This window comes from Schistocerca gregaria, chromosome 7, assembly GCF_023897955.1.
Source record: "Schistocerca gregaria isolate iqSchGreg1 chromosome 7, iqSchGreg1.2, whole genome shotgun sequence".
Lineage (NCBI taxonomy): Eukaryota > Metazoa > Arthropoda > Insecta > Orthoptera > Acrididae > Schistocerca > Schistocerca gregaria.
This window is the reverse complement of record NC_064926.1, coordinates 426,472,524-426,494,703: the sequence shown is the minus strand read 5'-3', so window position 1 is coordinate 426,494,703 and position 22,180 is coordinate 426,472,524. Positions and strand designations below refer to the sequence as shown.

Here is a 22,180-nt window from a genome sequence, read left to right as displayed (position 1 = left end):
GCATATATTAATAAAAAACTCACTGAAGTGCACCCCCTCCCCTCCCCAAAAAAGATAGATTGCCTATCTACATCTTTTGTTCTATAAATAAAAGAAAATTCTTTGGAAGTTGTAGCTAAAAGATAATCACCTTCATCCAAACAATTTGAGGTTTTGGAACTCCACTTGGCCTGCAATTAAGGCTGTACCGAGACATGTTGTCTAAGAGATGTTCACCGCCATTCATGTTTGTGTCCTTGCTGAACTGAGGGCTTTTCATAGCTGCAAACAAACAATGGAGTGAACTGTATTAAGGGTGGCGACACAAAAAATGTTTGGCAACAAAAGTTCTCATGGAAAAGCCGTACAGATGTTTCTAATACTATGTCTCGACACCTAGTTCCAAATACTTATACGAGAGTTAAAAATTAGTGGAATTTAGTTAGTAGTGCATAAAATGCTGATACACAGATCTCCAAGCCCTGTTCACTAAATTATACGCAAAGCTGCTGGCGTAGTTACTTTGCGATTAACAAAGTGCAGTGGTTGGGGGGCAGTGTTGCCGGCTTAGATGCTTACCAACAAAACCATCATTCCATCTTCATGTGTATTATTTGCATGTAGTACAGCAGAAAGGGCATGGAGGTGTTTGATATAGAGATTCAATGTATCCTCCAAATCATACAATAAGAGTTGGTTTGCCAAGTGGAAATGCAGAACAACAACAACTATAGGCCCCTTGATCTTAAATCCGTATCTTCTGTTCTAATCCCCCCCCCCCCCCTCTCTCTCTCTCTCTCTCTCTCTCTCTCTCTCTCTCTCTCTCTCTCCCTCTCCCTCTCCCTCTCCCCCCCCCCCCCCCCCCTTACTGTTTGTTTACTGGAAACTCATCAGCACAAAGTAATGAGCATTAAGTCCAATTGCCTCATCCCACAGTGTTTTAGTTTCTCCCCAGGAGTTGGAAAAGGATCCAACATTAATTGTGCAACTAAATTTTGCCCACTGTGCTACTTGTACCATGTAATCAACAGTTTGTGAAACGAAAGTTCTGAACATTTATGAGCTAATGTGACCAAAAATTTCAAATACTGTACCAGTAACAAGTTCAAGACAATGAGTATATGAGCACAGAAGTAGAAAATAAAAATGTGTGATCACTGCATTTTAGACCCCAAATTTACTTCTCACTTAACATCCTGTAACAGACACCAACAGCCCTCACCAACAACCCTCACCAAGTGCTAGTGTTTTCCAACCTGCACCCGTCACGAAAGTACCTGCCCAGGTAGCTATGCTTGTTTAATTCGTTTGTTGGGTGTTCCACAAATTATCTGAACAATTCTTTTATAAAATTATTTGGAACGAGTCAGTTTGCAAGATAAAATGGTTAGTGTTATAGAATTAATAAGCATTAATGGAGACATCATTATTTTTAGCTCCACTCATGCAACTACCCTTTTTTACCACCTCTCAGACATTTTATGATATCAGGAAAATGATCAGAAATTTTATTTGCTGCATACTGAACTCCTTTCTAAGCCAATGACAATTTTAACAATGGGTAATAAATGTTATTTTTTCCCTCTAGCATTGCAGGTATGGACAGCACTTTTTCTCAAATTGTGATGGATTATTTACAATGAATTTCATTAGCAAATATATGTTTATTTGTTAATTTACTTGTCCTTTGAATCATTTCTGTACAAGACATGCACATGGTGATGCACAAACATAAAACAGATACGGAGAACTCCTAGCATGATGTGACGTGTAGAAATGTACAAACATAACAAAATTTTCACTCTTTTTTTCACTCTTTTGGAGTGTGCACTGACATGAAACTTCCTGGCAGATTAAAACTGTGTGCCGGACCGAGACTCGAATTTGGGACCTTTGCCTTTTGCAGGCAAGTGCTCTACCAACTGAGCTACCCAAGGTTGGAGACGAGCTACTGGTGGAATGAAAGCTGTGAGGATGGGACATGAGTCATGCTTGGGTGGCTCAGTTGGTAGAGCGAAATGCAAGGGTCCCGAGTTCGAGTCTCGATCCGGCACACAGTTTTAATCTGCCCAGAAGTTTCAATGTACAAACATGATTTTACATAGTTCTTAATTATTTTAGCTCCATTTCTTTCTCACATATATACAAAACACGTCTGGTGAGCATAATTAAAGAAGAGTACACAATTTGGATATTTTTCGATGGAATAAACACAAAACTATTCCACATATATTTTACATTAATGTTCACTTCTTGTACAAAATTCATTACTGCAATTTATTTCATATTTCTTTTCATAAATATGGGCCAAACATTCAGTTACTGTGTAAAAGCAATGATCAAGCAGCTCCCATGAACCCAGAAGCGGATACATATGAGGGTGGCAAAACCCCCCCTTTGTCGGGCCGCCCGCATTACCACCCGGACCACACGCTATTTGTTCAATTCTTTTGTCAATGGACTTGACTGAATCGAGTTATCGAGTGATTGTACTTTCCTATGTAGCATACACATCCGTGTCATCGCATTTTATACATTTCTGTCTGGCACCTAGATAGCTAACACATGCCTACGAGATAAATTGCGGCCATTCTACTGATCTCAATACGTTATTCTGTCTGGCATTTGTTCGAGAAAAGTCGCAAATATTCTACTGTTTTGTGATTAAAAAGAAACAAATGGGAGAGATTCTTCAATATAAGCAAACAAGCATAACACCCTTGATGATTGTGATTCCATTATGCAAGTGTTGTCTGTTTGTCCTAGATCTGACTACCCTACTTTGCACATGCTGAACAGAATATTTGCTTGTCTACCTCATCTATTGCAACAGTAGAAAGAAGGTTTTCAACATTGCAATGTACAAAGACATGGCTAAGATCGACAATGAAGGAGGATCGACTTAATGGCTTAGCTCAGTTGAACACTCACCCTGACATTGACCGTCCAATTGATGATTTAATTAATCAATTTGCCAGGAAGAATAGGCACATAGAATTCATCATTTAAGGAAGAGAACCACAATTTTAACTTTTTTATATTATAATATGGCACTGTCTTGTATATATGTGTATAATCACTTTAAATAAAAGTTTCTTAAACTTTGCAAGCAACTTTATTATTTTTGGCTACGGTAAAAGTAATGAAAGCTCACAGTATCTTTAGCACCCCCTCCTTGAGTTTTTCTGTATCTGACATTGCATGAACCATGGACTTTTCAACTGGTCAGGATGCTTGAGTGCATCAGTGATACAATAGCCGTGCAACCTTAATGTAGGGTTATCTATTGAGAGGCCAGACAAACAAGTCGTGCCTGAAGAGGGGCAGCAGCCTTTTCAGTAGTTGCAGGGCAACGGTCTGGATGAATAACTGATCTGGCCTTGTAACATTAACCAAAATGGCCTTGCTGTGCCAATACTGCCAACGGCCGAAAGCAAGGGGAAGCTACAGACGTAACTTTTCCAAAGGGCATGCAGCTTTACTGTATGGTTAAATGATGATGGCGTCCTCTTGGGTAAAATATTCTAGGCAAAATAGTCCCCCATTCAGATCTTAGGGCGGGAAATACTCAGGATGATATCATCAGAAACAAAACTGACGTTCTACAGATCAGAGTGTGGAATGCCAGACTGCTTAATCAGGCAAGTAGGTTAGAAAATTTGAAAGGGAAAATGGATCTGTTAAAGCTAGATATAGTGGCAATTAGTGAAGTTCGATGGAAAGAGGGACAAGACTTCTGGTCAGGTGTATACAGGGTTATAAATACAAAATCAACTAGGGGTAATGCAGCAGTAGGTTTAATAGTGCATAAAAAAATAAGAGTGTGGGTAGGCTACTACGAACACCATAGTGAACACATTATTGTACCAAAGAGACACGAAGCCCACACCTACCACAGTAGTACAAATTTATATGCCAACTAGCTCCACAGATGACAAAGAGATTGAAGAAATGTATCATGAGAGAAAAGAAATGATTCAGATAGTGAAGGAGACAAATTTAATAGTCATGGGCGACTGAAATTCGGTAGTAGGAAAAGGAAGAGAAGGAAAATTAGTAGGTGAATATGGAATGGGGTTAAGGAATGAAAGAGGAGCCAGCTGGTAGAATTTTGCATAGAGCATAGGTTAATCATAGCTAACACTTGGTATAGAATTATGGAAAAAGGTTGTATACATGGAAGAGGCCTGGAGACACTAGAAGGTTTCAAATAGATTGTATAGTGGCAGTACAGAGCTTTAGTGACCCAGTTTTAAATTTTAAGACATTTCCAGGGGAAGATGTGGACTGACCAAAATCCTCTGGTTGTGAACTGTAGATTAAAATTGCAGAAAGTGCAAAAAGGTGAGAATTAAAGGAGATGGGACCTGAATAAACTTAAAGAACTAGAGGTTGCAGGGAGTTTCAGAGAGAGCATTAGAAAATGAGTGACAAGAACAGTGGGGAAAAAAAAAAACAGATTGGAAGAAGAATGGGTACCATTGAGAGATGAAATATTGAAGGCAGCAAAGGATCAAGTAGGTAAAAAGACGAGGGTTAGTAGAAATCTTTGGGCAACAGAAGGGATACTTAATTTAATTGATGGAAGTAGAAAATATGAAATGCAGTAAATGAAGCAATCAAAAAGGAATACGAAAGTCTCAAAAATGAGAGCGACGTAAAATGCAAATTGGCTAAGCAGGGGTGGCTAGAGGACACAAGTAAGGATGTAGATGCAGATATACACTGATTCAATAATTGATCAAATCTTTGTAACTGATACTTGTTACAAATTCACTGGTGAAGTACTGAGCATGGGATACAGTGACCATGATGCTCAGCTACTGAGTGTTGACATGGGAAATAGTGAAATCAGCCCCAAAAAAGTATTTCAAAGAAGAAACTTTTCAGATTTTTAACTCCCTATTAGCTAAGGAAAACTGGGACAGTGTTTACATGCAAACAACTGTTGATAATATGTTCTTAAGCTTCCATAACACCTTCCTTTATTACTTTAATACAGCATTTCCTTTTGAAACAAAAACTTCAAGCAATCAAAATAGAAAGTCATGGGTAACAAAAGGAATCAAAATTTCTAGTGAGAGAAACAGATTTCTCCAATATTGCTCCAAAAAATGCATAGTCAATGAAGAATTTTCTGACTATTGTAAAGCCTACAAAAAAACTTATCTTAGAGTGATGAGACAGGTAAAACTTTTATGGAATTACAAATTTCATAAGAAACTCTTCAAACAAAATGAAAGCTATGTGGAAAGTTATTAAAAAATAAACTTTTAGTTCAACACCTAAGAAGGAAAACATTTCTCTAACACTTAATGACTCTAAGGTCACAGATCCATACACAGTTGTGAACAAGTTCAATGAATATTTCACCTCAGTAGCAGAAGATCTCATTCAGGCAAACTGCAAGGTATCATTCAATTCCACTAATACGTCAAACAGCACTAATGCTACAATGTTTGTTTATGAAACAAACCCTGATGAAATTATGAAGATAATAAAATTGTTACGCAATAAAATCTCTAGTGGCTATGATGAAGTACCTGACCTCGCATTAAAGATGTGTGCTCCCCATATAGTAAAGCCATTATCAACCATCTACAACCAATCATTTAAAACTGGCATTTGTGCACATGCTCTCAAAATAGCTAAAGTCTCACCATTACTAAAGAAAGGTTACCCTGATTTAGTATCCAATTATAGACCATTATCCATATTAAGCATCTTTTCAAAAATCCTGGAAAAACTTTATGACAGGCTTATAAATTTCATAAAAAACCACACACCAATCAGCATTCAACAACATTGTTTTAGTAAATCTTTATCCACCCAGACAGCAATTTTTGAACTGCTGGGCCACATACTGAAATCAATTGACCAACATAATATAGCTACAGTTATCTTCTTAGATCTCTCTAAAGCCTTTGACGTACTAGATCATAAAATACTGCTTGCTAAATTGGAAAGAAGAGGAATAAGAGGTGTGGCTCACAACTGGCTATGCTCTTACCTACAAAACCGCAGACAGAAGGTATCACTTCAATATGATATTAATGTACAGAATAAAATAAATAACACAGTTTTCCTCTCGGAGGAAAGAACAATAAGATAAGGTGTTCCCCAGCGTTCTGTTCTAGGGCCATTACTTTTCCTCATTTACATAGATCTCGAACGTATGAGCACACAAAAAACTATCCTGTTTGCTGATGATACAAGCATAGTGTTGACTGGATCTAGCCCTGAATCCCTTCAGACAATATCTGAAAACTCTATGAAAAAACTGAGTGGTTTAACAAAAATGGGCTAATTGTTAATAGTGGGAAAACTGTATGTATCAACTTCCATCTAATTCCCACATCCAGTCAAAAAACTATCCAAGTAAAGTTAAATAATGATAAAATTGAAAATGTAAATGCAACAAAATTTTTGGGTCTATGGGTCCAACAAAATTTAAAATGGGACACACATATAAACAACTTATCAAAGAAACTCTCATCATTGTGCTACGGACTAAGAATACTAAAATCTACTACAAGTATCCACACTAATGCAAGCATACCATGCGCAGTTCCACTCATTGCTCCGCTATGGAATCATCTTTTGGGAAAATTCGACTCGCAGCACAAATATATTTAAACTACAAAAAAGAGCACTGAGGATAATCTGTGGCCTCAAAAAGCTGGAATCCTGTAAATGTCAATTTATAAAACTTAATGTTCTAAGCATCCCATCCCTATTCATTCAAGAAACAATCCTATTCACCAGGGAATACCTCTCAAGAACAGGCAAATTAATCCAAAACAATTATATACACACTCATTATACCAGAGGGCAATCTAATATCCATCAAATTTTTTCAAGGACATCATCATACCAAAAATATATAACTCATCTAGGTGTCGTATTACACAATAAAATTCCAGAACAAATAAAAACTGCTCCAGATCTAATATTTAAAAATAAACTAAAGGCATTTCTGACAAAGCACTGTTTCTATTCAGTACAAGAATTCCTGGAAATGAAAAATCATTGAGTTCCTTTGTCAAATACTGTGATTAGAGTAAAACATTCTGTAGGCAAAATAATAACCTAATTTCTACTATACACAACTATGTTTCAGTTTCACTTCCCAAAATTTTTCAACTCGCTTTATGAATGTACAAGTACACATTCTATTAGTATTAAAACTTAATTGTCTGTGAAATCTCAATGTTAATTTCATGTTTAATGTAGTTTTTAAATGACAATGTCCTTCTGTTTTGTTTCCAGTTGACATTTTCACTATTCCGTAATCTCAGTGATTATTTGTGTAAATTTAAAGTAGCACTACATTGTCTACATGTTTCTTAGTTCCCCATGTAAATTGTTTGTATTCTCTGTATGTGAAGTTACTATATTCATCAATGAACAATTTTGTGTACATTTTTTTAAATGGCAGTCCATTGCCTATTTTTTTCTCCAAACTACATATTTGTTAAGAAAAATGACTTGTCCTATATCGTGTATTTTGTACAATATGTGATCCACAGGATAAATAAATAAATACAAATATCACTAAGAGACTGCCTACAGGAAAATTAAAGAGACCTTTGGAGAAAAGAGAACCACTTGTATGAATATCAAGAGTTCAGGTGGAAAAACAGTTGTAAGCAGAGAAGGGAAGGCAGAAATGTGGAAGGAGTATATAGAGGGTCTATTCAAGGGCGATTTACTTGAGGGCAGTATTATGGAAATGGAAGAGGACGTAGAAGAGTAAATGGGAGATATGATACTGTGTGAAGAGTTTGACAGAGCATGAAAGACCTAAGGTGAAACAAAACCACAGGAGTAGCCAACATTTCATTAGAACTATTGATAGCCTTCGGAGAGCCAGCCGTGACAAAAATCTACCTTCTGACCTCGGTGTAAATCAGTTTGGGTTTCATAGAAATGTTGGAACATGTGAGGCAATACTGACCCTACAACTTATCTTAGAAGATAGATTAAGGAAAGGCAAACCTATGTTTCTGGCAGAAAGCTTTTGACTATGTTGACTGGAGTACTCTCTCTCTAATTCTGAAGGTGGCACTGGTCAAATACCAGGAGCGAAAGGCCATTTACAATTTGTACAGAAAACAGATGGCAGTTATAAGAGTCGATGAGCATGAAAGGGAAGCAGTGGTCGAGAAGGGAGTGAGTCAGGGTTGTAGCCTGAATCTGATGTTATTCAATCTGTATATTGAGCAATCAGTAAAGGAATTTGGAGTAGGAATTAAAATCCATGGACAAGAAATAAAAACTTTGAGGTTTGCCAACGACATTGTAATTCTATCAGAGACAGTAAAGGACTTGGAAGAGCAGTTGAATGGAATGGACAGTGGTTTGAAAGGAGGATATAAGATGAACATCAACAAAAGCAAAATGAGTATAATGGAATGTAGTCAAACTAAATCAGGTGATGCTGAGGGAATTAGATTTGGAAATGAGACACTTAAAGTAATAGATGAGTTTTGCTATTTGGGGGGCAAAATAACTGATGATGGTCAAAGTAGAGAGGATATAACATGTAGACTGGCAATGGAAAGGAAAGTGTTTCTGAAGAAAAGAAATTTATTAACATCAAGCATAGACCTAAGTGTCAGGAAATATGTTTTGAATTTATTTCTATAGTGTGTAGTCTGTATGGAAGTGAAACATGGACGATAAATAGTTTGGACGAGAAGAGAACTGACACTTTCGAAATGTGGTGCTACAGAAGAATGCTGACTATTAGATGGGTAGGTACTTAGCTAATATGGAAGTACTGAATAGAATAGGAGAGAAGAGGAATTTGTGGCACAACTTGATTAGAAGAAGAGATCAATTGGTAGGACACATTCTGAGGTATCAAGGGTTCGCCACTTTAGTATTGGACGGATGAGCAGAAGGTGAAAAATTGTACACGGGGACCAGCATGAATACACTTAGCAGATTCAGATGGAGGTAGGTTGGAGTAGTTACTCAGATATGAAGCTTGCACAGGATAGAGTAGCATGGAGAGCTGCTTCATACCTGTCTCTGGACTGAAGACCACAATAACAAGCAGGAAGGTTTTTCAAATTCTTGTTAAACAAGGGCAGAAACCTCCTGTTCGTTATTTCTGGTGACAGACTGTTTTTGAAGGCCGAGGCATGCAGATTTTGAACATGGCGTTTCAGTTTTTGTCTATTACCATGATCACAAACATCCACATTTTTGATGAATTTAGTAATACCACATTTTACAAACTTTCGTGTTTCTAATATTTAGAAACTGTCCAGAGAAAGACTGAATGAACTCGGAGAGAGGTCTGCAGCTGTCAGTTGGCTTTGCCCTGATCATTATTCTCATAGCTCTCTTCCAGGTGAGGAGAATGTCTCTGGTATGTGTGGAGTCTCCCCAGCGTCTGTACTACACTATGAAATTGTGCATAGTAAGCAGAGCGGACAGTGCAATGTGTGAGGATAAGTAAAGCTTACTGTTTGTTTTGCTGATTCTGTTTCCCATGGTAGATTTCCTACCTCCACAGGCCTAAAAATCTTGTTTCTGATGAGGGGGATATTACAGAGCTACGTTGTCACGTATCGGGCATATATTTTGCAATTCTGAGGTGGAAGTTAAAAGTGGTGATTTTCTGTGAGTTGACTATCAGATTACTTCTGTCAAACCAATCACCTGTCTTTTAGTTATGGCCTCTTACAGCTCATTTCATTGCTAATGGTATGGAGGATACTGGTATCATCTGCAAGAGTATATTGGTAGTGGCACTAATGTACAATGGTAAGTTGTTAATGTAAAGAAGGAACAGAATTGGTCTAAGGATTGAATCTTGGGGCACACCTTTTGTGATTTTGCCATAGAGTAGCAGGTGTCAGTAAGTCCATGGTCAGAGTGTTAATGCTACTAATTGTTTCTTGTTTTGAGATATATGATATGAACCAGGCAGAGGGATACCTCTTATGCCACATTACTGCAGTTTGTTAAGTAGAATATTGTTGTCTATGACGTCAAATGCCTTTGACAAATCTAGGAAGATCCAAACTGCTTTTTGGTTTTTGTTTAGAGCATCTATGGTGTACTGTATGCACTCCTACATATCTGTTGTTGTGGATTTATTTTTCCTGAGGCCATGCTGGGTTTCTCAGAGGATTTGGTTCTTTTCCAGAAACTTTATTAGTCTTTGATAATTTAGTATCTCCAGAAGTTTACCAAATGCAGATAACAATTTATTGTGATGATGCAGTTTAAATGCGACATCTGTGGGTGAACACCATGTAATATTCTTATACTGCTTGCTTTTGTGCAAGAAATATTTCCTTTCTAAGACAGGATTTACCTCAGAAAATTATTCTGAAAAGACATTACTGATCAGCAATACGCAAAATACGTCATTAGACTGATATGTTTGTTTTCAAGTTTAGCAATTATACTAAGAGCAAAAGTAGCTAAACTTAATTGTTTGAGAAGCTCAGTAATATGATTCTTCCAGTTCAAGTATTCAACAATCTATACACACCCAAAACTTTTGAAGCATTCTACCCTATTTATTGACTGCTCCTCATGCGCTACATCAATTGCTGGTATGATTATTGGTTGTATAAAACTGAACGTAGTGGGCATTTTCAAAATTCAGGGATGGTCCATTTTCAGAAAACATATTTAATAATTGTTTGGAAAATATCATTTATCATCTCTTCTTCTGCTTTCTTTCTGTAAAGTACCAGTTTTGCTTGTTGAATGTTAAGTGGAAAGTAAGGAGCAGGAGTGGACTAAATTTGAACCCTGATGAATTTTCCCTTTGTGATTTTCCCCCCAGTCACTAAATTTTCTACTTTCCCAACACTGTCCAAATTATTCAGCGCAACCTTCTGCATTCTGTTTGTTAAGTATGATTCAGAAAATCTGAGTGTAAAGCAATTGGTTCTATAAAACTTGAGGTTTTCTAAAGCTATCCTCCATGCAACTTCAAAATGCACGTGGATGAGGAGCTGGTGATGTTACAGTGTGGAATAGCATGTTCCACTACAATGTGGAGTGTGAAATGAAGAATCTGGCATGTTAGATTTTTGCCTTGTGAAGATGAACATACCCAATGAGACACTACATTGTTTACATCACAAATAGAACTCATGAGGTGCCATATTGCATCAAGTTGAACTATGGGCTTTCTTCAAAACAGAGTACATAGTACGAATACAAGCTGTTTCAAAGCAGCTGCAAATTGACGCTCTCTCGAAATCATGATTTGTTATAATAAAATGATAGGGAACTACACAGCAGAAAGTGAAGGCTCCCTGTATTAAATGTTTCTAATTTTGTAACTTGTGTTCTGTGCAAGTATGCTGTTTCAATGCTATGGAACAATAATGATCTATCAGAGTGTATCATTCTGATAAAATAATACAACACTAAATAACATTTGTAAATATAGTCTATTCTATACCCAGTATATACCATCTACGGAAGTATGGCTGTCACATTGAAGTTTAAACTGAACACAGTGTTGAGGACATGTCTATCTCCTCCCAAAACTTTTCTTTCCTGCATTGTTTTCCGAAAGATTCTGGAAATTCCTTATTAATTTAATCAAAGTATTACCTTCAATAGTCAGTGTTATTTATGATAAATAATGTATTTCTTGAAATTCCTGTTGCAAAGTCAAATAACTGGCATGTTTCCCTAATGGCCAGATATCTTTACATAACTGTCAGTCTGTATCATAAAGTAAACCCAAGTTTCACACTGGAAGTTTTTTCTCTTATGAAGCCTTGTGTTTCAAAAAATATTGTCTTCCATTCAAAATAATTACAAAATGACTCTCGATCTTGTATTCTACGTAATGAATTACATAACTTCTGAGTAATTGTAGTCACACGAACATCGAAAACTTGTATATTATGCATGCGCAAAGTGACATTAGACACTATAACTATATTCAATTTAAAGACAAAAATAGGATGAAGATTCATTTGAGTTAAGGAATAACTTCTTGTAGTACATATGTCAGATTGTTGTACAGCATTATTCACTGTTAAGCCATCAATGAATCCAGAATCTTCTTTGCGTTTTTCTCTACTTTTCTTTGACAATTGCTTACAGTGTATGTTACACGAGACACCGCATACTGCGACTAGAGAGCACTGAAAGTGCAAATCATAACAACCTGCTTGCCCTGTGGGTCGACAGTGCTCTCTCTCTAGCCAGGTGGGATGTCACATCTGCATCGTCCGTAACATTAGCTGCCTCATCCAGTGTGAGGATGGCTTAAGAGATAATACAGTCTACTGGTGATATATTATTATTTAAGGTTCGTACTACTTGATGAGTGAATGTATAAATAGCATTTTCAGTCAATTAACCCTTCTGGAATCCACACCGCTAAGTAAGTTGTTTCCACTTCAGTGACAGGTTACTCTTGAGTTCATGACTTTTTAGAATATTTTGGAATAGGATGTCAAGTCAGGAAACTGGACAATAATTGTTTGTTTAAATCTGTCTTGTCAACTTTCTTATGAAGTGGTTTAACAAGATTTTCAGAATTTTTATAATTGTATTAATTTTAGTGAATGTTGTTAGTACTGCTTCTAGTTTAGCAGAATGGCATTTTAATATATTCTCTTGCTTCTGCGACAGAATCACTTCATCCTGTATTTGCAGCTACATTTAGAAAATGTCTGTTTAAAGCAGTTGCACTCTGTGAATTATCAGTCACAAAATTGTTGTTTGGTTTAATTTCTAAGCAATCTTAGCTGTCCTGTCTCACATTCAAACGTATCCAATATAATTTTAAGCTTATTACCTGCATTATTTATTTCTGTCAAGACAGGCATACTTCTGGACGTCTTAATGAACTTCCTTAAAATAATATTGTACGTTTGTAGCATGCAGGTAATGTCAGATCTCGACTTACTCTGGCCTTTACTTAAGTTTCCCTCTTCCTCTTAGTGATCAATGGGTTACTTGTTTTTGTAATGGATCTTGTGCATAATTTTTTAGGAAAGCAACTTTCAAATATTGACATAAATTTACTATGGAATAAATTGAAACACAGACACCTCAACACACAGCATCAGTTCTGGGACAGCAAGATGTGCTGGCTATGGTTTGAAACCACCCAGAGAATTAACGAGGTGGTTCAGTGTGTTGCTTAGCATGGATATGGTTTTTGAGAAGCAAGGTGACAGGAAGGGCGCCCAGCCACCCCTGAAACTAACCATGCCAAATCAATTAATAACCACGCCAACTCTGCACCGATATCGAACTAAGGCACATGAAGAAGAAGAAAAGAAGAAATCACTGTAGTAGTATTTGGGTAGTGGGCAATTGAGAATCAGAATTTATGTTCTACATTTACCTACTGTATGGACCTGACAAAATTCACTCCGATTAGAATTTTGCCTTTTTGTAACCATGGAACTATTACGTTGTTGTTATGGTTTCAGCAAGCCTACAGACTACACTGGACAATAATTAGTACTGTACTGGTGAAATACACACATCAAAAAAGTTTTGCTTCACACCAGTTCCCAGAACTCCTAAAGATAGACGTTGACAGCAGATATTGTATCACAGACACAGTTCCTTTGACTGTTCAGTGCTGTCACTAAATCCACCAAAAGATGTAAACAACCATGCATGAGCAGTGCCTATTAGATGAAGAGGGTCCAACAGCCTATCTAGTCATTCCACCAGGAAGAAAGTACACAGTTCGTGTCGTCTGTAGTGCAATCACACCTGACAGTAAATACCGTGATGCAATCATGTCAGCATTGTTACTTTGTGCCAGGAAGAGCTCTCAACAAGGGAACTGTCCAGGCATTTCTAAGTGAACCAAACTGATGTTGTTTGGACATGGAGCAGATACAGACAGGCAGGAACTATTGTTGACATGACTTGCTCAGGCTGTCCAAGGGCTACTACTGCAGTGGATGACCGCTACCTACAGATAATGGCTCGGAGGAACCCTGACAGCAATGCCACCATGTTGAATAATGGTTTTCGTGCAGCCACAGGACACCATGTTACAACTCAATCTGTGTGCAATAGGCTGCATGATGCGCAACTTCAGTACCGATGTCCATGGCGAGGTCCATCTTTGCAACCATGGCACCAAGCAGCACGGTACAAATGTGCCCAACAACCTGCTGAATGGACTGCTCAGGATTGGCATCATGCTCTTTTCACCAATGAGTGTCGCAACTGCCTTCAACCAGACTATCCTCGGAGACATGTTTGGGGGCAACCTGGTCAGGCTGAACGCCTTAGACAGACTGTCCAGTGAGTGCAGCAAGGTGGAGGTACCCTGATGTTTTGAGGTTGGATTATGTGGGGCCAACATATGCCGCTGTTGGTCATGGAAGATGGCGTAATGGCTGTACGATACGGGAATGCCATCCTCCAACATAGTGCAACCATATCGGTAGTATATTGGTGAGGCATTCATGTTCATGGACATCAATTCGTCCCCTATTGGGCACATCTTGTGAATGACTTCCTTCAGGATATTGACATCACTTGACTAGAGTGGCCAGCATGTTCTCCAGACATGAACCCTATCCAACATGCCTGAGATACGATTGAAGAGGGCTGTTTATGGACGATGTGACCCACCAACCACTCTGAGGGATCTCCACCAAATCATCGATGAGGAGTTGGGCAATCTGGACCAACGTTGCCTTGATGAACTTGTGGATAGTACGCCACGACGAATACAGGCATGCCTCGATGCAAGAGGACGTGCTACTGAGTATTAGAGGTACCGGTGTGTACAGCAATCTGGACCACCACCTCTGAAGGTTATACAACATGCAATGTGTGGTTTTCATGAGCAATAAAAAGCGTGGAAATGGTATTTATGTTGATCTCTATTCCAATTTTCTTTACAGGTTCTGGAACTCTCAGAACCAAGGTGATGTAAAACTTTTTTGATGTGCTTATATCCATAAATGCTTGTGTCTCATCTTTTTAATCACCATAACAGAAAACATAATTGACGTAACTTCTAAAACTGTTCCCATTGTAAGAGGACACACTAAAACTCTTAATCAATGTTCACTTTTATTTCTCATTAGAATACTAGCAACAAAATTTTAATGAATTATATAAAGTGAAAATAACTTACCTGCCACTTTGAAAGTGGAAACTGCATCTGAGCAATTGCTTGGCCTGGGTGTACAGGCAACACATTTATATTCAACTTCATCAGACTCCGATGCATTTGCAATTATCAACTCAGACTGAAATGAATAAACTGTTTCTCCCTGCCGTATCGAAATACCTGATAACATAGATTGTCTTATTAACATTTTGGAACAATAATATTCCTTCATTCACAGGAATAATGAAATGATATGTTTTCAATAAGAAAAATAATTAATGCTTATGAACCACAGGAAAGAGTGAATTGTATGGTTTAATGTGCATCATAAAAATCACATTTATGCATATTCTGAATTTCTTGTTTTTAAAAGTGTGTGTGAGTGTGTGCATGTGCATGCGCGATTTTATTGGTCCCGTAAATTACCTTTTGTACAGATATGTAATTGTAACATATGACAGGTCATTAGGCTTACAATCTAGATAATATGAAATATGTAAGTACATAAAATACCTTACCATTAAATATACATAGGAGCTTTCACAGTATATATTACATCGTACACGATTACTCATGATGCAGTATATTCGTAATATTACACGTTACAAAATGACTTATGATACAAAAAAATTAATACTAATAATAATTTTGTGAAATATAATTAGCTTATATTACACATCAGTGGTTACTAATTATCGTTAATTTCTTTAACACCGACTTCTGTTGCTAGTTCTTTTCATGATGCGAGAGATTTATCACTCACAGGATGAACTTTTGATCACTGTTTGGTAATTTAGTCACCTACACTACAAAATTATCCTTGTATCAGAAACTTTTTTAGAGTTGTGGGGATTGTTTCCTCAGTTTTGAGGTCTTTTAATTCCCTTGGCATTGCTTGTATTAACTTGATGCCAGGGTATTTGGGTCCTTCTTAAAGAAGAATCTGAAGTCTACAGGGAATGCACCGCAGTTGTTTTCTGTTGCTTGTGTTGTGTGTATGAACAGTCTGATTAGTCTCCAGTTTTGAGTGATCACATAATGCACTCACATTGGTCTTTAACATATACAATGATGGCAGCGTTATAATGTTTAGTTCTTTGAAACAACTTTAACACAATTCTTTTGACTTCATTTTCAATATAATTCGAATGGCTTGATTCTGTAATGTGATTATTCTCTCCATTCCTGTGATAGTCGAGTTCCTCCATAGTGTTACTCCTTATCACACGTATGGTTCAAAAAGTCTATGCTGGACAGTGCAAAAGAGGTCTCCGAGTACTGAGCCAGTTGTGTCATTACAAATATCACTGAGCTTAGCTTACTGAAAACAGTACTTATCTGCTCTTTCCAATGTAGCTCACTGTCTATTGTAATGCCCACAGACTTAACTGACACTACTTCTTCCAGTCCTTTTTCATCTAAGAAAACAACAATGAGTGAACAACACACTGTCAAAACAGAAGTATTGAGTCAATGCGGTAAACAACAGTTAATAATGAATTGTGAACAACAAATATGTATTGATAGGGCTGCAAAAGGTGAAACTGGGAATTGCATAAATAAGTTAATATTTGAAGTTGGTGCACATTTGAAAGTACAGTGAGACAATCTGCTGTTACAAATACTCTACCAATGGCAGAACATTCTTCTTTGTTTTTGTGCATATTCTAAACAGCTGACAAGAAAACATTTCTTCTCCAATTACTCTGTAACAAAATGCTACTCAGTGAGGTCTCATTGAGTGAGCCAATATCTTAGACATTAAGCAATACTGATGCATTTTCTAAAATAACAAGGTATACTCTTATGGATCTGTCACCAAAAAAATCTTAAGCATCATTATTTCGCATCCGCCTCTGAACGTAATATGCAATGGGCTTACACTAAAGTGACAAAAGTCATGGGATAGCAGTATGCACATATATGAAGAAATGGCTATAGTATCACATCCACGAGGTATAAAAGAGCAGAATGAAATTTTCACTCTGCAGCAGTGCGTGTGGCGATATAAAACTCCCAGGCAGATTAATACTGTGTGCCAGACCAAGACTTGAATTTGGGACATTTACCTTTTGCAAGCAAATGCTCTAACGACTGAGCTAGCCAAGCACGACTCACAATTCCTCCTCACACCTTTAAAGAACAGTTCATTAGCAAATCATACTCAGGCAATTCACTTGAAAAGATTTCCAATGTGATTATGGCCACACTACAGGAACTAATAGACTTTGAATGTGGAATGGTTGTTGGTAATAGATGCATGGGACAATCAACTTTGGAATTTGTTAGGGAACTCAATGCTCCGAGATATGAAGTGTCAAGAGAATGCTGAGAATACCAAATTTCAGGCATTATCTCTCAATACAGAGAACGATTGGCCGACGGCTGTCACTTGACAAGTGAGAGCAGCAGTATCTGCATACAGCTGTCGGTGCTAACAGTCAATCAACACTGCATGAAATAACTGCAGAAATCTATGTGCTACAACAATGAGGTGAGATTTAGCATTAATGGGCTATGACAACAGAAGATGTTCGTCAGTGCCTTTGCCAACAGCATGACATTGCCTGCAGTGCCTCACCTGGTCTCTCAACCGTATCTGTTGCACCCTAGATGACAGGAAAAACTTAAGCTGGTCTGACAAGTCCTGAACTGATGGTAGAGTTTGAGCATTGTGCAGACCACCCAAGACCATATACCCAAGTTATCAACAAGGCACTGTGCAAGCTGGCAGTGACTCCACAATGGCATGAGCTGTGTTTATATGGAATGGAGTGGGTCCTCCGGTCCAACTGAACCAATCATTGACTGGAAGTGGTTATGTTCGGCTACATGTAGACTGTCTGAACTGTGTTCCCAAACAACAATGGAATTTTTATGGACAACAATGCACAATGGCAACAGGCCACAACTGTTTGCAACTGGTTTGAGGAACATTCTACACAGTTCCAGTTAACGATCTGGCCAGCCAGATCACCTGACCTGAATCTCATTTAACATTTGTGGAACATAATCAGTAGGTCAGTTCTCACACAAAATCCTGCACCTGTGACACTTTCACAATTATGGGCAGCTATAGAGGCAGCACGGCTTAAGACACAAGACGCTCAAGACATAACAGACCCCATAAGGAAAGGAGTGGGAAGGCAGAAGGCCGGGGTGAACCACCAAACTCAGTTGAAGCCAATCCAGTCGGGGCAAAGGGGGGGGGGGGGGGAGCAAGAGGGCCTGCCAGCCCCTCCCCTCACCAATAAGGTGGAACCTTCCCTTAAATAAAGTGATAAAAACCTCCATCATGAATAAAAACGTAAAACGAGATCCACATTGTCAGCACCAGGGGTAGCTAGTCTGGAAGGCTAAAAGTCCGTCGCAGGGTGGCTAAGTTGGGGCAGTCCAATAAAATGTGAGCCACAGTCAACATCAATCCACAATGACAGAGAAGGGGGTCCTCACGACAGAGGAGATAACCGTGAGTTAACCACAAGTATGGCAGATGCGGAGTTAGCATAGGACGACAGAGGCCTTACAAGAGGCCCGGGAGGAGGACCACCATGGAATTTTAGAATCCTAAATTGCCCTGAGCTTGTTTGGTGTAGAAAGAGAGTGCCATTCTGCATCCCAAAGGGCCAAAACCTGATGACATAATGCCAAGTGAAGGTCTATTTCTGGAATGCCAATGGCAAGAGATTGCCTGGTAGTAGCCAATTTAGCCAGTCGATCAGCAAGTTCATTGCCAGGAATCCCAACATGGCCTGGGGTCCAAATGAAAACCACCGAACATCCACGTTAAGCAAGGAGAGCAAGAGAGTCCTGGATAGTGATGACCAACAGGTGGCCTGCAAACCTCTCAATGAGTCACTACAGATAGTGAAGACTAGTCCTGAGCAGGAGCGGATATGGTCCAGAGAGTGCAAGATGGCTACCAATTCTGCAGTTAAGACACTACGGCCATCTTGAAGCAAAGCAAGCGCTGTATCATGTATAAGATACAGAGGCGAGCGAGTGCACGGGACTTACCCTAGTTCACTGCTAGTAGCGTCACGTCATCGTAACGCGCCTGCATATAGTATTGCACCACATTTAACATAAAAGTAAAAATTAAGATTTGTGTGTAAAACTTTGTTAAAGTATAGTTCTATGTAATAATGTTTCAGGTAACAAATCTTAATGTTATAAAATTAGTAGTTTACGTAAAATTCACGTTTTGAAAGAAAAATAGGAGGCACTAAATAATGACGCTAGGAAGCCAAAATTTGGTGAGAAGGTGTAGTAAGAAGTCATTAATGAGTGGTGCTGGTTTCCAAAACCATAAAACTAAAATTGACTCCAGAATCCGCGTTTTTCGGAAAAATCAGAGGCGCGAAATAATAGAGCTACAATATTGAAAATTGGTAGGATGCTTCAGTTCACCCTAATAATAATAATGGAAATACCACAATCAGTTACCTCTTCTAGTTTTTTAGTAATTTAGTAAAAACTACTTTTGTGAGTAAAATGTACATAAGCATTATAGATTAAGTACTTTAAATTTTAATGATAAAACAAATTCTTTAAGACCAATGATCAGATAGGACAATTAACAAAGCTACACCAAGTTTTAGTCTTGTAGCATAATTAACAGCAGATACAAGTCTTGATAAAGCTATGGTTCAGAGGTAACAATCTACCGTTAGTTCCATTGTAAAAATTCTAGAGAGTAAAGTTTTAATTTTAGCGGGCTGAGATTTTCTACGTGCTTCTGTACTGCTCAGATGTATGCATACAAAAATTGAGAAGTTTGTAAAGCTATTATTAAATGTGATATTTAAGATTATGTGCCTGAGATAGCGGTCATTTGGGAGGCCGCAGGCATCTGCATATGAACGGAAAGAACAGATGCTCTCTTGGCGGTACGCGCCGGAGCTATATAAAAAGAGCGGCAGAGGCAGTAGTAAGCTCACTCCGCATTAGACCAACGCCTAGTCCACGCGAGCTTAACGTCCGATCGCGCCTCGCCTCGGGTGACGTCATAGCGGGCTGTGACATGCGCGTACTTAGCAATGTAAACGGACATTGAAAATCGCGAGGACTGTACACCGTCCTGGATCGTTTAGACTTCGGTAACAAACTGTTATTGTGCCGTCCGTGTGAAGTATAATTCCGCGTGGCAAGTGGTGACTAACTCCACTTTTAAGGCGAGCATTAATCTTTTTTTTTTTTTTTTTTTTAACATTATTGCGAACTATTAATAGAGCACCGTTAGTTAGAGTAATGAACTATTCGGGAGGAACTTGCTGTAGAAGTCGCCTCTGAACTATTAAACGATTGGCTGAATTAACAATATTTAATGTCTTTAGCATTTTCAGAAGTTTCGAGTAATTTGTGTGAGCCTTTAAGATAATAAAATCTTGTTTGGAACTTTAAATTTTATTGAAGCAGCCCTAATCCCGTGAAGAACTATGGATATTTTTCGTTTAGCTGGGCTGTACAGGAATGTGGCCGTGCAGACTGGGAACTAAGGTCAGTAAGTTTCCCTTCGCTTTCTGACTGGCCACCAAATTAGTTGCCAGGCTCGCGTGATTTAAGGTGGCAATGTTCAACTTTCATTCAACATTAAACAACGACTTCTTCGCCGTCCCACATATGTTGCATCGGCAATAGTCTGTTACGTGAAATGAACATTCAAACAACTCATTCGACAACTTCTTCGCCGCCCCACATATGGTGCTTATCGGCCGGGAAAACTGAATTAAAAGCAAATAAAAGTGCTCGATGTGTGAAAGCGATTGGTATAAATTAACGAACTCGGTAGGCAATAACAGGACACTGAATTGAACTAGTGTGGGAACAGTGTTACCAGTAAAGGCGGGTGTAGTGTATAAACAATAAGTGTCTACCGCTGTACGTTGGTTAGTGACGATGGTGAGGAAGGCGACGATGCTGGATCGCGGCTGCCGACGGCGCTGAGACTAAAGGAAGACGGTGCGTCATCGCGGAGCTGCACTGATCTGCGAGGCAGCTGCCGGCTGCGCCGAGCGGTCAACGGTGCCTTGTTGCCCCCCCCCCTGGAGCTATTGCAGTAGGCGATTCCTGTGGCGGTACTCGACGCTACAGCTGCTGCTGCTGCCTTCAATACGTCGCGACGCGTCGCATCACGATTGCTGGTACACCGCGACGACATCATTCGTCGAAATCAAGCATTTAAGTTAAGTCAAAGACTTTTAAAATATTTATTAACTGCTGCTAACAAACTAAAAGATATGGAAAGTAGTGTACATTTCAGAAGGGAACCGGTCTCTGACCAAGAATCGTCAGGATCAGGAATTGAGTTTAATGAGGATGGTTCCATTAATCCCTCAAATATTGAACTAGAACGTAATTTGTCACCAGTAAATTATGACTTTAATTTAAATGAGAGTGCAGGGATGCAATCAATAAGTGAAATAGAAGTCAAAAGGGAGCCAGTAGAGTTGCTAACTTTGTCAGGTAGTGAAACTGAGCTCAATATATCTCCAGCTCAGTCAAGTCAAGAGATACAAAGTATCAAGGTAGAAGCTCCGGATTGGATGCAAATACTGTTTGCCAAACTCGAATCAAACCAAAATAAAATTGAGGCTAAAATTGAAGATAGTAATAAAGAACTAAAAGAAGAACTGCAATCAAAATGGAATAGTTTGAATTATAAGATAGATGCTATTCATCATGACATTCAAGTAAAAGTAGGGCAACAGTTAACTAAAATGCATAGTACTTTCAAATGTGAAATAGATCAAATTCAAAAAAATTATCAAGAGGCAGATGAACTTTTGGAAGTGAGGTTGTCCGAAAGATTGAGCAACGAGTCCAAACTTTGCTCTGACAAAGTTAAAGAGGTACAAATTAAAGTAGATACTTGTCAGAAAAACATTGAGAAAGTAAAAGAAACCTGTACCGAAATTCGTGGTGCAGTGGAACAAAGATGTTCTGCCAGGATAAAAGCAGTAGAGTCACAAGTAGAGGAATTAAATACTAACATTGCTAACCTAGAAAATAGAGTAACCTCTGTTAATTCTAGTCATTCTACTGTACAGCATGTGACTTCAGTTGACGCCGCTTTTATAGGGTGTCGACAGTTTTTGCGCTTTGATC

General features: G+C 38.4%; 1 protein-coding gene across 3 annotated transcripts in view; it reads right to left on the bottom strand.

Moving 5' to 3' along the window:
• Positions 1 to 22,180, bottom strand: part of LOC126282034 (vascular endothelial growth factor receptor kdr-like) — a 329,784-nt gene that overhangs the window by 89,400 nt on the left and 218,204 nt on the right. For all 3 annotated transcript variants that reach the window (XM_049981445.1, XM_049981444.1, XM_049981446.1), the window contains 2 exons: positions 15,098 to 15,253; positions 131 to 261 (listed from right to left, as the gene is read on the bottom strand). In XM_049981445.1, the coding sequence (XP_049837402.1) occupies positions 131 to 261; positions 15,098 to 15,253 (287 nt within the window). The remainder of the gene's footprint in view (positions 1 to 130; positions 262 to 15,097; positions 15,254 to 22,180) is intronic.